Below are 16393 nucleotides of genomic sequence, written 5' to 3' on the forward strand. Positions count from 1 at the left end.
CTCCGCTCTCTCTTCTCCAGCATGCTCTGAGCGGGACTCTCGACTCGCGCTGCTGCTGCTGCTGCTGCTGCTGCTACATGGAGCATGCGCCTCTTCCACTTGCATATCTCTTATCAAAACTATTTCACACTCGGAACGTGAACTTATCCCACGTTCACCTCGGACGGAGCGGGCCTGGTGGGCCGCCGCAAACGTTATTAGGAAGGAAGCGAGTTCTCTAGAACAGAGCATCATACACAAGGCTGAGTGTAGGGAACGAACTCGGGGGAATGACACTTGCTCTGCTTCATTCCAAGACCCTGAGGTCAGACAGTGATAATAAAATATCCTCCTGCCTCCTTTTTAAAAAATCTTCCATCGTTGGAAAAAAAAACTTGTTTTTATGTTAGTTTCCCAGACATAACAATGTGATTACAGTGGAAATATTCACACCGTATCAGTTATTCCCTCTTGGAGGTTTCAGTGTATTTTCCCAATGAGAGTGTAAAACTTTATCTCACATCATCTTTAATTCTAAACTCCAAAAAAGTGTCTAAAATAAAACTTCCACTGTTCCCGTTTGAGAGAATTCGTCTTGACCTCTTCAGCTGAATAATAATAATAAAAAAAAGAAAAAGAAACACCTCACAAAATATGTGCACAGCAGCTCGCTGGCCTACGGGCTTTCACACCAATAACACTGCAGTAATTCTAAAGCAAATGATCATAATCAATCAATACAATTCCTCTGTAGGTGCAGGGATGTAGAGGATGGTGCAAATGATTTAAGAGTCGTCAGAAATTACAGCAGCTGTGAGAGATGTGGAAACATCAACTTATCTTTGTTTAAGGTCATTAAAATGTCAAATTTAATAAGTTAGAAGCTGTGTCTTTTCTTTTTTTTTGGAGCAAGCTTCTGAAGAGTTAAACCACATATTGTTCTTTTTTATAAGCAGCCAGTCAGGCAGGCCATAGGAAACCACAGAAATCGACTCCCTATCTGTGAGTGTGGTGCTGCTGGTGCTCCTCTGAGAAGCCACATTTCTGCTCTGCACTTTAGGGCCAATAAAACCCTGCTCCAAGTACACTGATGTCATATTGTAATCTTTTAACACGTAGCGTGAATTAACATTTCATTCCTGACAGATTTCAGTTTTGATATGTTTTATATTTACAGTGGATACTTACTACGGATGCTGTACATATTCACAGTCTGTTTAAAAGAGGTTTTTAAAAAAAATAATAATTCTCAACTCCTTTTAATGTCACCTCCTCGCTATAAAGTTTCCAATTAAACTGACAAAAGTTAGTAGTAAATGTGATCTGCAGCGACTTGCTTCCGAAATCCTTTTCACTCCTGGTTTCCTGTTCAAAAACACTTTAAATATTCTGTTAATTTTTTTTTTTTCAACCAGTCTGAAGCCAAACGCTTTAAAGATAAATGACTTGGCCAGGGCCTATGCAGTGCACTTCAGCTGGGGCCATAAAAGCACAATCCTCTTAAGTACAAACTAAACCACATCTCAGTCAATCACTTACTTATGCCAAGTAAAATATAAACAGTAAAACTGAGTCAGCCAAAACAGTCAGCTACTCTGTCCAAGGCTGAATCAACCTTATCATGTGTTTGATCTTCCTACAGTGAAAGTGGCTTTATCTCCTTCCACCTTCACTTCCCTAAAATATAGGGGTTTTTACTCCAAATAAAAAATATACAGGTGCAAAAAAAATACAAACACAGCTCATGCGAGGCCGGGAAGTGCGTGTGAGGTTATTAGAGGACACAAATAACCTAATTAAACCTGAGAGATACCTACACTTCTTATACAGGACTGTCAAGAACGCCAAGTTTTGGATTGCTCTTTAAAATCACCTTTACGCACAACTTTACGCACAAAAAGAGCGCAGATAGACTGACGCACACTTACTTTTAGGTATCTATAGGACTTTTTTTTTTTTTGCATTAGTACTTTCGGTGGAATCTAAGATTTCGAAAGTTAAAATCACCACAATTATAAAACCAACGTGCGCAATGAGGATAAACAAAGTAAAATTCGGTTCGTTTTAGCGCTATATTTTCACTAACAAGACAAAAAAGACATTATCAGTAAGAGTTATGAAAGTGTTCCCCACGCAGAGATGAAAACTGTAACTGCAACCCTGGCGCACGCACACAGAAGTTTCTAATATCATTATAAACCTGCAAGTCACGGCAATTAAATGAACATTTCAAAAAAAAAAAAAAAAGACACAAATACCTGAGTGAGACAAATTGGAGAGTACATGACGAGACGGCTACACAGAGAGTGAGTGTACTTGGACTGATTCCTCTGATCACTTTATCGCGCCATTCCTGGACCGATGTGCACCATGCAAGACTGTGGAGCTGCTATCCGCGTCAAACAAAAAAAGATTATCCAATAACATCCATGGATTTTTTTTTTTTGTTTAAGAATGCGATCCAAGATTGTCGTCTCCGCGGATAAAATGAGATTTTCTGCAGAAGGTTGTCTGTTTTTGTTTTTTTTGAAAGTTGACGTGCACAGAGAGCACTCCGCTGATTGTACTCTCGTAGAAAGCCGGTGCAAAACGGGGCTCGCTGCTGCTGCGTCCTCCTCTCTACTACAAGGGCTCTCTGCGCGTCTCGGTGCACTGATATCTGCTTCATAAAAGCATTGTGTGGAGCTTCAGAGGGCGCCGAGTGTGTGATGTTCACCCCTGCTTTAACCAAACTTGATATGAAATCGACCGGTGCACCTTCGGTCCTGCGCAATTCCAGCAAATCAGACCCAACTTTTTTTTTTTTTTTTTTTTTTTTCACCCACGTAATTACACAGTCACACTCCTCCTCCTCCTCCTCCACCACCTCCTCCTCTTCCTCCAAACACACTCACACACACATACAACCCCTATCTACCACCCAGCACCTTCTTCTCCTCCTTGTCTATCTTAAAACACAGCGTACAATTCATTTCGCCCTCCTCGTTGCAGCAGAATTATTACAAGAGCCTCGGGGACTTTGGACCACAGCCTCGGTCACAGAGACGCGGAAAAGGGAAAAAAATAAATTCCCCCTCCGCGGATCTGGCACCCTTCACCCCGAGCTCCCTGTCAACAACACGCGCTTTACTCCTTTTTCCAGTTTAGATAATTCAACGGGGTGTCTGTGGTTCACAGTAAAAACAAACAGCGGCTCTTATTTTACTTTACTTTTGCCACATAATGACAGGATCATCAGCTCTTTTTTTCTGCCTTAACATTTTATATATATAGATATATAGATAAAGAAAAGTTCCTGGAATCTGTTCTGATCAGATAAATAGCACCTGAGATAGAAGATAAGGCCAATTTTATACAAATAATAGGTATTTTTATTCTCATTAATTTCATTGTTTACTTAAGGATTGTTATTAAGATATCTATATTGAAACTTTGGCACGTTGCAAATAGTTTTTAATTGTTTATAAATCCATTTTTCTCCCATTAACCCTGCACCTGCAGGAGCTGTAAAGCCCTCATGACTCAGTTATGTGTGTGTTGTAACATTGCTGCTTTAATGCTTAAAAAGGACTGGAGGTTAAACATTGTTACTCTGTGGCTGCAATATGTGTGTGTGAGTGTGTGTGTGGATGAGTGTGTGTGCGTGTGTCCCACAGAGCTGTCAACAGTCCACATAGAGTTCATTTGCCAAATTAAGGGGAATGGGATGTTAACATAGGCTGCTGGAGAATCTGTGCCAAGTTTAGTACAATTTTGGCCCGACCGTGCCAATGTTGTGGTCCGTGTTAAGTTAACCCACTTCTCCACATTTCTCAATCGTCGCGAGGACAGGACAGAATATCACAAAAAAAAAGAAAAAAATGGTATCACAAAGACCGTTATCACAACATTTGAAAGCAATAATATCCATGTTCACGTACCATTGCACTGTACTGCATGGATTAATAGGGAATCCTGGAGCCTGGTTGAAACACACAAGCCGGTAGCTTCACATTTCTCACGTTCAACTTTGTGCTTTGGAGGGTTTTCTCTTGCAGTGCTCGCAAAAAAAAGAAAAAAGTCAACACCGGAAGACAATTCTTGGCAGATAGCGGTGAAAAGAAGTTAGGAGCACCTCGCGTTTTTTTCTCTTTTTTTTCTTGTCTTCCTTCCTCTTCGAGTCTTACTTTTTTGGATCGTTTTTTGGGGTTGTTCAGTGAAGTTGAACGTGATCCAGAAGAGGCTGAGTTTTCGGCACTGGGTTGGTCTCCGCCTTCACTTTCACTGTCTGACTAACTGCCGCCCCCCCGGTTCTCAGCGCTCCGCGCCAAGCCGGACACACTTCTAGTGACACCACTTCCGGTTGGGCTTTTCGACGTAAAAGCCCGCGGACATGTTCAAAGAAAGAAGTGATTCTGTTTATGCCATGGTTTAAAAATGAAACGTAAGTATTTATTACGAGTTACCATTTTTAATGGACTAAATAAATCTAGGGTAGGCATTTAGACACTCCCTTTTATAAGGTGTAACTGTTGTATTAACTTTACAAGAACGTGATCCCTTAGATGGAAGCACGTTTAATCGGTTTGATATCCACCAAACAATGAGAGGCTAGCTCCCATGGTTTTTCATTGCACATTGTTTAGCTGGCTTTAAGTTTTGGTTTTGTAATGTTATGTCATAGCATGTCGGCTATACCCATGTTATTTAATGTTTCCCGCTCAAATTACTTTAATAACTTGTGGTGACACCAAAATACATTATTTTCTAACCCACGTGCATAACAAATTGGGCCTTTTATTTTGAATTTTCCCAGCCACGTTTTCCGGGTATTATCTGCCTGTTTCTCCGCAGCTTGACGCAGCTCAGTTTTGTAATGGTGTTTGCATTCTTGCCTCTCATTGGCCAGCAGCAGTGGCCCCGGGACTCTCTACCCTGGGCCCCTCATTTCCGCTCCTCTGACGTGCTGTTTGGGGTTTGACAGAGCTGGACAGTCAATGCTGAATAGCGATGCAGCCGCTGGCTGATGGTGGAAATCACCACATTGCAGTAATTACGGCTCATACACAGTAAGAGAGAATTATTATTATTATTATTATTATTATTATTATTATTATTATTATTATTATTATTATTATTATTATTATTACTTACTGTGGTCATAAGTTGCTACCATTGTCTGATATTCTCTCCACATGTGACTGTACCAACATTTTCATGTAGCTGTAATGTTACACATAAAAGTCATTTTTGAAGAAATAACTGTGATTCCTAAACACCAAGTCTCTAAGTTATCCCAGTATCATGCTGCTTATTTTATTTACTCTTAGCTTCCTAGAGTATCATATAACTGTCATTATGTAATTCAGTCAAATATTAGCCACAAAAATAGCAATGAAAACACTGATATGGCTCCTACTTCAGTACATATCAGTTTTTAAGTGCTCATTAAGTAATACCCATAACATTAGTCTAACAGCAATAACAGTATTAGCAGCAGTTGTGAGCAGTGTTGTAATAGTAACAGCCCTAATGGCAGTGCTGTGGAAGGCAATAGTAATAATGGTTCAATATTGCCAGAAGAGTTGACTGATAGAATATTTTAAAAGGGTAACCTTGCGCTGAATAATCATTCACTGGGTGTCCATTACTGCGAGCCAACATAGCTACAACAGAAAATGTGATCATTGAATGGGTTGTCTACAACTGATTTTCCTTCTCTTTTATCATCATGATCACGATATGAGCACACTATTCCCAATTTCTAAATGTGCCATGGCTGTTGTGTAGTCCTGTCATGTCCAAATGATTATAAAGAGCTAATCAATGATCATTTCAACGATAAATTCAGTCTGATGCTGTTGCTGTGCCAAGTCTTTGAGTGACAGTCTTGAGGCAAGGCCATTTGGTGGCATAAAGCAAATCCTGTCCTTTTGACTATAACATTTTTAAAACATTCATTTATACCCTGATGAAATAGAAATTTAAAGTACACTCAATGCATCCACACTCAGTTTATATAATCAGTTTTACTTTCAGATTTACCACCTTGTATTTTATTTAAATGTTAATGGGTCATGGCCACGAAAGACTTGACTGCTATCACACACAATAACTCCATAGTTTCTGTGCTTCTATTTATCCAACATTAAATCGTTCCAGTCTAATGATGCTGATGGCATGAGCCCCCACAGATTCAGCCCTCTGAATGAGGATCTGCTGCCCCCATGTGGCTTTAGACAGGACTGCTAGTTGCTTGATAGGGACCCACTGGAGAATTCAACCTGGGGTCCTGTAGCTACATGTTGCAGTAGATATGTTTCAGCAGCGCACAGGCAACACAACTTATACACACACCTAGAGTAGAATCATAAAGTTTATTTCCTCTTTTCCTTTACTTGTCAAACACTTGTGCAACCCTATGAAGGTTCGTATTAACACAGCCATAATTGGCAGAAGAAAGTGCTGTTTCATTACCAAAATATCAACACTGACAGATACAGCAGAGGCTGCTGATATCATGTTGGGAGAAGAAATTATTTGTAGTAAGGGCACAGCTGTTCCTCTGTTCCTCAAGTGTCCTAGTAGACATGGCAGTGGCACAGTGAGCCAGCAGTCATAACAACATCTTTGATACCATTAGGTGGCAATAGACCTGAATGAATGAACTCTAAAGTAGCACCATTCATTATATCAGTGTGTTTGGCACTTAAAGGGATAGTTCAACATTTTGGCAAAATTCACCTATTGCCATAATCCCGATAGTCATAGCAGTAGATTCATTACCTGTAATTATTGGTGCATGTTGTTTTGAGCTCCGCGGGCAGAGAAGCATGCTGCTCAGTGAACACAATGGAGGTGAATGGTACAGGTCCCCTGTCCCTCATCAAATACACAATCCAACAACTCCAAAATGCTCTCGTGGAGAAGTTGTGACCTGCACATTCACCACGCTATGAAATAATAACGTAACATTACGAGACAAAGTTGTTTTTGAGGCAAATGCGTATGTAGCCAATGTCATATCTGGCCCTCTGCGTTGTGTTTCAGTATTGACTGCCCCAGGTGGGGTTCAAACCCTGGTCTCCCGCACCGCAGGCGACGATGCTAACCGTTTCGCCAAGAGCTCACTGAGCACTTGGCAAGTTGGTTAGCACGTCCTTTATGGGTGAGTGAGTGCACCTCCGTTACACGTAGCCAGAACTACATTCCAGACAAGGCAGCGGAGTGATTTCAAAAGTGCAAATAGTTCTGAGAATTTGCTTTATGTGTCGTAATGTTACATAATTATCTCATAGCGTGGCAAATGCAGGTCACAACTTCTCCACAAGAGCGTTTTGGAGTTGTTGGATTGTGTATTTGAGAAGAATACAAGCTCAGAAAATACAAGCTCTGATCATTCTCAAAATGTTTACATCTTTAATGATAGTACAACTACAAGGTTGCTGCTAGTATTAGCTGAGAGTTTCCCTTATGATCACATATAATGTGATCTGGACGTCCTTCTCCTCTAAGGTTAGATTGATAATCACTCTATAGGCGCTTCAGTCTGTGTGATGCAATTTCCTATCATTGCACCATTTCCTATGGGCTTTTCATAATGGCTGTGAGCAACTTTTCATCAGATGACAGCGGATCAGTTAGTCCCTGCCTAAATCCCTCTAATCTAACCTTTAAGATGAACTTCTAATTAACTGCTGTTTCTGGTCATGAAGTGCCTCACATCGTGTTCTGTCCCCTGCTCACTGAAATTGCTCTTAAAATCCCCACAGAATTCTTGAAAGCATAGAGGCTCTGTCTTTATTTGAAACCACCGATTTGAAAATCTGAGCTGATTCTGTTCTGTCCTGTCCTTCATTTAAAACAGCAACAGCTAAATGCACCAAAGTCCCCACATTTAATACATGCAAGCTAATTAATATCCCTAGAATAACATTCACGCATGGCTGCCATGTACACACTGACATCAGACATGAATGAATCCAGGATAAAATCAACCAGCAGGAGCATGACCTGGAAAGAAAGAGTCATTTCTTTCAGCTCATATGCATGGTGACGGACGGACAGACCTTGGCTCTAAACCCTGGAGATGGAGCACAATAAAAGCGCGCCTGTAGTCTGACATGTAAATAAATATTCAGAGAGAAATGTCAGGCTGTGTTGCCTCTTCAGCATGGGAAAGGCGCGGGCTGGACAAGGGCTCTTTGTTCCACACTATCAAATCAACACTGCGGAGGGTGCACAGAGAGGTGCACTTGAGGAATGCTCTTATACTTAAGGCATACTGAATGCTTCCTTTAGTTATTCTCTCTTACCACATATATATTTTATTTTCATAGCTTATTTTCAGCTCTCATCAACTTTAAAATCTTTGATTTTCTGCAGTCATATTGAATTATAACTTAATTACATGATCAAAGATACAAGTTAACCTCTGGCCTTCAGAATCACAGTTCTTTAGAAATGAATGTACAATTATTTCCAGAAAATATAATTTAAAACAAATAGCTTTTGACGAGCTAATTAGTGATGTAGTCAAAATCTTTCACTATGAAACATTTTCTACATTATTTCTCTATGCTAAAGAAAATATGGTGAAACATGTCCTGGGCACAGACACAGATAATGACACAAAACAAAATCCCAAAAGCAATAAAAACTGATGGCACCTCAGGTAAATTCAATTTTGAGAGGGCTGTCAGAAGGATATGATGTTGAGCTTAATCAGACAGAGTCACAGTTTCAGACAGGATTTTTCAGTCACAATTTCCAAAATAATATCAAATGTCTGCAATTGTGGCACTAGATTTATATTTTTTATTATTACAAGAAAAAAAATCTGCCTTTTTGAAGTTGATTTTTGCCCAATTGTGATGTTGACAACAAATGAAAAGATGACAAAAGAGCTTCACTTACCATCCACCACGTCCTGGCTGACATGTCATAACAAAGCTGCCATTTAATGGACCTCTCTGTGAGTTTCCCAGCCATCACTGTGCTCCCGGCTCTCATCGGATGCAGCCCGGTTGGAAGATAAGACACCTAATCAAAGGGCATCAGTGGAGGCATGCTGTGTCACATGAAGGCCGGTCCTTTACAACACTGCATTATGGGAAAAAAAAAAAAATCAGCAACAGCTTGACCAGGGACTTGAACCTGACTGTGGTAATTACAAGAGCCATGACCCTGCAACCCTCACCATCCCCCTCCTACTCTAACCTCCTCCCCTCGCTCTCTCCCCCCTCCCTCCCTCCCCTCTCTCCCTCTTTTACACTTGTTCTACAAAGTGCTGGAAGTTACAGTTAATGCGAAGATCCATCACAACAACATGGAAATACGTTTTGTGTCAAGTATGCGGTAATTATCGTAATCTTAGATCTCGTTTTTGTTTTGACAGACTGTAAAGAATCAGGATTTTCTGCTGGAGATGTGATTATGTGAAAACAAGCACACTCATCTTTTTTAATTTTGAACTGGCTGAGAACAGGAGCATCATTCTTGTGTAATATTGAGTCAGAGACAAGATAATTGTGGGACAGTGCTGACGTTTGGCCTGGATCCATCTCTCGGTTTCAGCCTCATCAGCTTTGTTTTTGTGTGACTAATAAAACTAGCTGCAGAGCCGGGGCGGTTCAGTATCACACTGAACTAAAGGTCACCAGGAGCCTCTTGTCTTCTGCATATTAAAATGCACTGTAACTTGCAGGGGTTTTGTTCAAGGGTCACTGAAAATGACTGTTCTAATTCACTCACTCTGTTACCTTTCAACCAGCGGGGAAGATCAAGTAGTCCTCCAGGGAACTGTTGCATTAAATGTGCCCTCAGTGTCAGGGCTCCGGTGGAAGATCAGCCTGTATTTTGATCCATGAATGAAGACGTTTGGCGTGTCCATGTAAATGTTATCTGAATGCCAGCTCAAAAGACCTTTTCTCCCCCTGCCACATTCCAATCCTCCTCACTGAGGCCGCTCGGTGGCAGCTGGATTTCCCCACAGGGACAGTGGGTGGACTTAGCAGCAGTTACTTAGCATTAGTTACAACAAGAAGAAGGAGAGAAAAAAACAGTGGAAAATGAAGACAAGGGCTTCGTTTGATTACGCTGCAGCTCAGAAGTCACAAGCACTTGGGGTTAAATCTACACAAAAGTGAAAAATGAAATGAAAAGCGAGAGCAGGATGCAGCAGCAGGACTAAGTGAGCACCTGTCGAGTAAAAACAACAGGCTGTAGCCTATGTTAGTCCTGCAGCTGATTGCTCCGTATAGCTGCTTTTTAATGAGGACCTGTTCAGAGCTGACCTTTCAGCACACCTGACATTAATAAAGCACTAATTAGGAGCCTAATCAGGCGCCGGCTAATTGAATTGGTTCTTAAACAGAGAAAACAATAAAGCACTCCACACTCATCATGGAAGCCAAATGTCAGAACAAGGAAAATGGATCTGACGGAGGGAACATATGGAAGGTCTACTACGTGAGCACTGTGGTTCATAATATACAACAATATGGAGGAAGTACATAGTATTATAATCAGCATCTAGACATAGGAGCAGTTTACCCTGTGATGTTTCCACATGTTATTCTGAAACTTTATTTTTGAAAAAAATTATAAAATAGTGTGTGCTAGTGTGTTTTTTTTTTCTTTTAACCTATGTTTCATCCATATGAACCCAAATGCAAACCTTTGTTATACATTATATACCCTTTTTCACTACAAATAAGGACACAGTAAAGTGCATTGATTAAATACTAGGGCTGGGCCGATATGCTTTTGTGCCGATTCGATTCTCTAACGATTTTTGGGTCCCGATTCGATTTAAATTGCGATTCTGATTAAACAAGTATTGCGATTCGATTTTACCAAGTATTGTGATTTTATACCTCAATTATTGTGATTTTCTTTCCTTAAACAAGAGCAGGTTGAACCAAACACTTGATAATACATCATAAGTCATATTTACAAAAAACAATACACACATCACATCAGTTTGTCTGTTGTGTTCGTTTGTTCACAGGCCGGTTTGACTTTGTCGAGTGTAATGGCACAGAATACATGATCGTACAATAAAGATCGGTTGTCCCAAAAAAAAGAAAAAAATCGCGATTAATATAAAAATCGATTTTTTGGCCCAGCCCTATTAAATACAGTGGATTGCAATTATTACTGTTTTTACACAAACAGCAGTGGGCTATGTGAGACCTCTAATGATGAGAAATGAAAACAAATCCCAGAATTTGTTCACTTGAATGAATAAAAAGGAACAGTTAGAAAAATAAAATGAAATAAAATAAAATAAAACATTTCTGACACAGCCTTGAGCTGGTGTCAAACATGTGCTCCACGACTTTGGAGAAAGGCAAATGTTGGAGGCCGAGCTCATACACCAGAGCCGCATGCACCTTATTGATTTTGAGGGTAAAATCGATACATTTCATCGTCTTGATTGGATTAACTGTTTCAAGTTCAATTTTTAATTGGATTTCTACTTTCTACTATGAGAGCTTATTTGAAAATCAATAGGCCAATCAATACCTCCATGTTCAGAAAGTTCAGCTGTGGAGCTGAAAATGGAGGAAAGTAGCTGACACCTGCCACTGGCAACTCACTCACATGACGATCACTGACCTGATAAATCTAATCATGTATTTGAAACAATATAGAAAATAATGTTTTTTTTAACTTAATCAAATCTTTAGTGGACATTTAGAAAGAAATCCAAATTTAAGATCTAAAAAGAGCTTCAAGGTCGTTTAAATGTGCCTTTTTATGTTTACAAAGCATAAGAAATTCCCAAATGTAGAGAATCACCAACCACAACAGCCCAACTTTTTGTCAGGATCCTTACCTCCAAAAAAGGGCATCAAAGCAAAGTATAGCTAATCTTGGGGATGATCCTACTCATCAAATCATATAGGAAATATGGCCCATATGGATAGAAATCTAAAAATGATCATGCTACTCATAATTAGTGAGCCGATGATGAATTGTATTTTCCATAGCGTAGACTTAATCCTTGTCTAGGCTTGGCAAAATGGCAGCAGAACACGCCAAGCCACTAACTCCAATCCTAGACAGGTAAACAGCCTTGTTCTTGAGAGATAACTGTTCCGAGCATAGTTTATGTTTATGAAGCATGTGGCTAATTATTTCTTTTGTTCAGCCAGATGTCATAGACTGTAAAACTAGCAGGTGGTCACTTATTTAATTAGTCCAGTTGACCAACCAATTGCCAGAGATTAGGAGCACATTGCAACCCAGGCTGCTGCGGGCTGCTATTATCTAGACTGGACTCCTTAAATTTTTATCATCCCGAAGCGCAAACCAACAAATTAAATTTCACCCCAGGCACATTACACCATACTGGGGTTTGAACTGTTTTTATTACAAATACTAATGTGGGTATTAAATCTATTGTATTTGCAGAATCTTTTCTTTTCAGGGTGATGAAGACACAGGCTGGGACACAGGCAGCAGAGACTGATATTAAAACGGGTTAATTGAAGGACATAGCCATGTGTTAATAAGCATATTTATCTCTGTTCGCTGAAATTGTCTGTACGTCCTTAAATGAAATCCTGCAAAATACAAAGCACTACAACAGGATCATATATTCAGAATGATCATTGTGGTATAACACAATTAAAAGTATGACATTTATAACTATTTGACACTTTAAGAAGGCATTTCCTATCTGTGATATTGATATTATTATTTTTTTAAAATCCTAATATAGGTAATATAAAGACAAATTGAATGAACCTATTAACCCTTAACCAGTGGGCTATCCTTTCATGATGACAGCTGTCACCCAGCTACTAGCAATGTGTTGTGACACCATCATTTACCAGTACATCACTGTAAGATAACTGTGACATAACAAATAAACAAACTTGACCTCATCTCAAGTGGACTGGGACAACACTGTTGTGACAGGTCAAGATTTTGGCTGGTGAAGCCCAAGTCACTCGGGGTTGCCGAGGGCAATGCAGTGCCATTGTGTACGTGTGTGTGTGTTCAGAAAATGTTAAAAACATGTAACCATTTTAGACAACACATATAGATTGTGTTCACGGATCGTGCACACATTACACACGCCTCACTGAGACTTAAGAACTTTTCAGGACAATGACCATTTGGTGTGAGACAAGTGAAGCAGCCGTAGGCTCTTATTGTGTGCAGTGTAATTGTACTGAGAGAAACAAACAGTGCGCTAAGCATTCATGCAGACTGACTTTGATGTTACCCAGTCAGACATTTACTGAAAATTGGCTGGAAATGAGAAAAATTGTTTTTTAATTTTAATATTGTTTTATCGATTTTTCCATAACTGTTTGATGTTATCACTTATCAACAGCTAATTTTGACTTATCATCAGAGCCAGAATAATAATAACAACACAAATAACATTAATACATGAACCAGACTAATAATATCACATAGGATGCAGAACCAACATGTGTGCTATTGATAAACAAGTTCACTCATGCTGATAAGACTTCACCTAACTTGTTGGGGAGGATTCATAGCTGAACAGTGAGTCGAAGCATAACTATGTGGTTTGTTTGCTGTCATTACGTGTACGGGAGCTGAGAATGATCAAACTTGCAGTTACATTTTCAAAGCAGGATGAAGTTAAAGCAGAAGTAAGTGATATATTTGTGTTAATATAAGTCTTAAATAGTTATATCTTCCGACAGCAATCACTTACATAGAGTGTTTGGACCGAAACACGGGTCTCTCAGTCCCTCTGCTCTGCTCTGAGCCGAAGAGAAAACATTTATCGTATCCTACAGTTTTTATCCAATGAGGAGAGAGAACGGCATGCAGGGCTGTGTGTGCAGCCAAGGAACGCCGTGAATGTGGTGACGTAGCGACGAGGACTGTTATGGTGCGTTCAAGGAAACTCGTATTTTTCCGACCGTGAAGTGGTACCAGTTCGATCTGGTACGAGTTCACTGGTCGGAAGTTACGAGTGGCCGTTATAGTGACTTTCACCGGTAAAACAGGTCGGAAAAACACGAGTGGGTTGCCTGAAACGCTACAGAGTCGTAAGTTGTGACTTGAAGCTGTAATTTACTATTTCAAAAGCCTGCCTGGAACGCAGCATTAGCGAAAACGACCGGACCACTTACTTCTGCTTTAATTGTCTGGTTACTTTGAGCTTGTTTTCTCTTCATTTATCCTACATTAATTGATCTTGAAAAAAGATCTTTGTTACCTGGAGTTAACCAGATACTCAATCTGTCATCGCATGAAACAAAGGGTTGTTTGGTCATATCCCTTAAGTGTCAGATGAATGTGGTGAACAAATCTACACATTTATGCCTTAATTTAGTTATGAACAGTCATGACAGTGATGGAGAAGGCTGAATTGACGTGTGATCAAATGAGCCAGACACTCATTATAATCATCCAGTGACTTTACATAGAGACATCTGCCTTTTGTTTTCACATGAAGAGACAAATCAACCAGTGATCTTGAGATAACATTTTAATTGATTGTAGAATAGTAATTCTCAGCCTCCATAACTTTGACTTTTACTCCTTGAGCCTGTTACAAGTGTCAACATACTATGGAGATAAAAACAATTAAGAAGAGATAAGAAGAAACAGCCTTTTGTTCTCTTATGATATCGGGTTGATTACCTCAAGATGTGAGAGTTTGAGATGTTTATACTCGTATTTAAATGTTTTAACTTGTCTGATAAATAGGCTCCAGCTCACCCGTGACCCTAGTGCAGGATAAGCGGTATAAAAAATGAATGAATGAATGAACGTCTGATAACTTTTACAGGTCTATGGTGTGGTGGTGACAAGACTGGAGGTCTCCACCACAGGATCATAGAAGCTTCTCCTGCAGTCAGTATTTAAGTTGCTAAATAGCAATCTGAGAAAGGAGAAACAAGCTCAGACTTATTCAGAATCTAATTTATTAGAATATGAATACCTGTGATATTATATGATATGTTCTATAATCACAATTAATACACTTTTCTGAGATAATTAACAGATTATTCCACAGGGCTTTCTACACTTAAAGAAATGGATGTTATATGGTGTATTCATTTAATTCACAAAACTTGGCTGTTCCAGCGTTTGAGGTATGAATCAAACAAAAATAAAGCTCGATAACACATTCCAAAAACCAGCAAATGAACATTGTGGAACAAAAGAGCACGGGTCCAAACAGAGAGCCCTGGGGGATGCCAGATAGCGGCCATGGAGGGAAGTGAGTGAGCACAGCTTCTCTGAAATCTTCACACCTCCAGTCTCCTGCAGCTCTTGATTCAACGCCTGAATTGGAGCCTTTCGGTTAGCCCGTCACTAACAACTACACACAGCAGCTACAGTAGTATTCATCTTGGTTGAGGCTACGAAAGGATTAGTGGTTAGAAAGTCAAGAGTGAATCCCATCGATCCAACTTTATATACTTTACAATACATATCAGATATTCACTAACAATAAAGATGGCTTTACTGACACACAACGCTTATTGCTTTCAAAAATGATATAAAAACAAACAGTAAATGAGATTCATCAGTAGTACCCCCTTCTTTTACTGCCAATCACACACATATAATACCCACCCGTTATCAAACCACAAAAAATTAAATACAAACATCCAAGAACCTGAATCTGAGTTATAAAAAACCACTGAGCAAAGTTATCAACACACACTCATGCAAATGTAAAAAAACAATAAAATCTGATTATGAATAAAACAAAGGATACACGACAAATATAAGAACTTCAAGTGAAGACTTGCTTCCAATATCGATGCAGTAAAGCAGGCCGTGTGCTAATGTGAAAAATCAGTGCATAAGATCGAACCACTACCTTCGGTCGTTTGATAAAACATGCATTGACTGAATGCTTTGCTGACTATTGCAACATTTCCCCCCGGTCTTTGGCTTGTATGGAGAACGACATGACTAGGATGTACCGTGAGAGTAAAAAACAAGACCTGGACAGGCACTTGGAGCTATTTTTGAAAAACTAACTAACGTTTCCAGCACATTGCAAGCTTTGATTACATACAGGCTGAAGGATTGCCAAGCATTATAGTCGATGACAACCACGCTATGCTAACGTCATTATGCACGGAATCATCTCCTCCTGTTAAAGAATTCAATAAAATCTCTCATCAGTACCATAGAGTTATAGCAGAATCACCATAAATACATTTTGATTGCTGTGTCAAGTGGCAACTAACCTCCTTGTGTTTGGGTTACTTTTTCATACACGTTTTAATACCTAACTATGTCCGCTGCAGCACTAACATGAGAAGTAGAAACCACAAATGATTTTATCAGCAGGATAAAAAGAATGATTTGTTCATCTGTGGCAACGCTTTGTTAAGTGCTATGGTTGATACAGCAGGTTCAAGATCAACAGGTCACACATCTGTTTGCTCTCTTACATTGAGTTACATGAGAG

General features: G+C 39.6%; 1 protein-coding gene across 16 annotated transcripts in view; it reads right to left on the bottom strand.

Annotated features, from left to right (window-relative positions):
- Positions 1-9192, bottom strand: part of LOC146969602 (nuclear factor 1 B-type-like) — a 70611-nt gene extending 61419 nt beyond the window's left edge. For 8 of the 16 annotated variants that reach the window (XM_085759074.1, XM_085759071.1, XM_085759062.1 and 5 more), the window contains exon 1: positions 3900-4244. In XM_085759074.1, the coding sequence (XP_085615200.1) occupies positions 3900-3917 (18 nt within the window). In that variant the 5' untranslated portion in view covers positions 3918-4244. Of the gene's footprint in view, positions 1-2237; positions 2720-3899; positions 4245-8874 lie in introns of those variants that run through there. The other 8 variants (XM_085759072.1, XM_085759068.1, XM_085759060.1 and 5 more) reach the window with 3 other exon arrangements.
- Positions 9193-16393: the final 7201 nt, after the last annotated feature.

Source organism: Trachurus japonicus, chromosome 18 (assembly GCF_045865225.1).
Source record: "Trachurus japonicus isolate A0001 chromosome 18, Traja_1.0".
Classification (NCBI taxonomy): domain Eukaryota; kingdom Metazoa; phylum Chordata; class Actinopteri; order Carangiformes; family Carangidae; genus Trachurus; species Trachurus japonicus.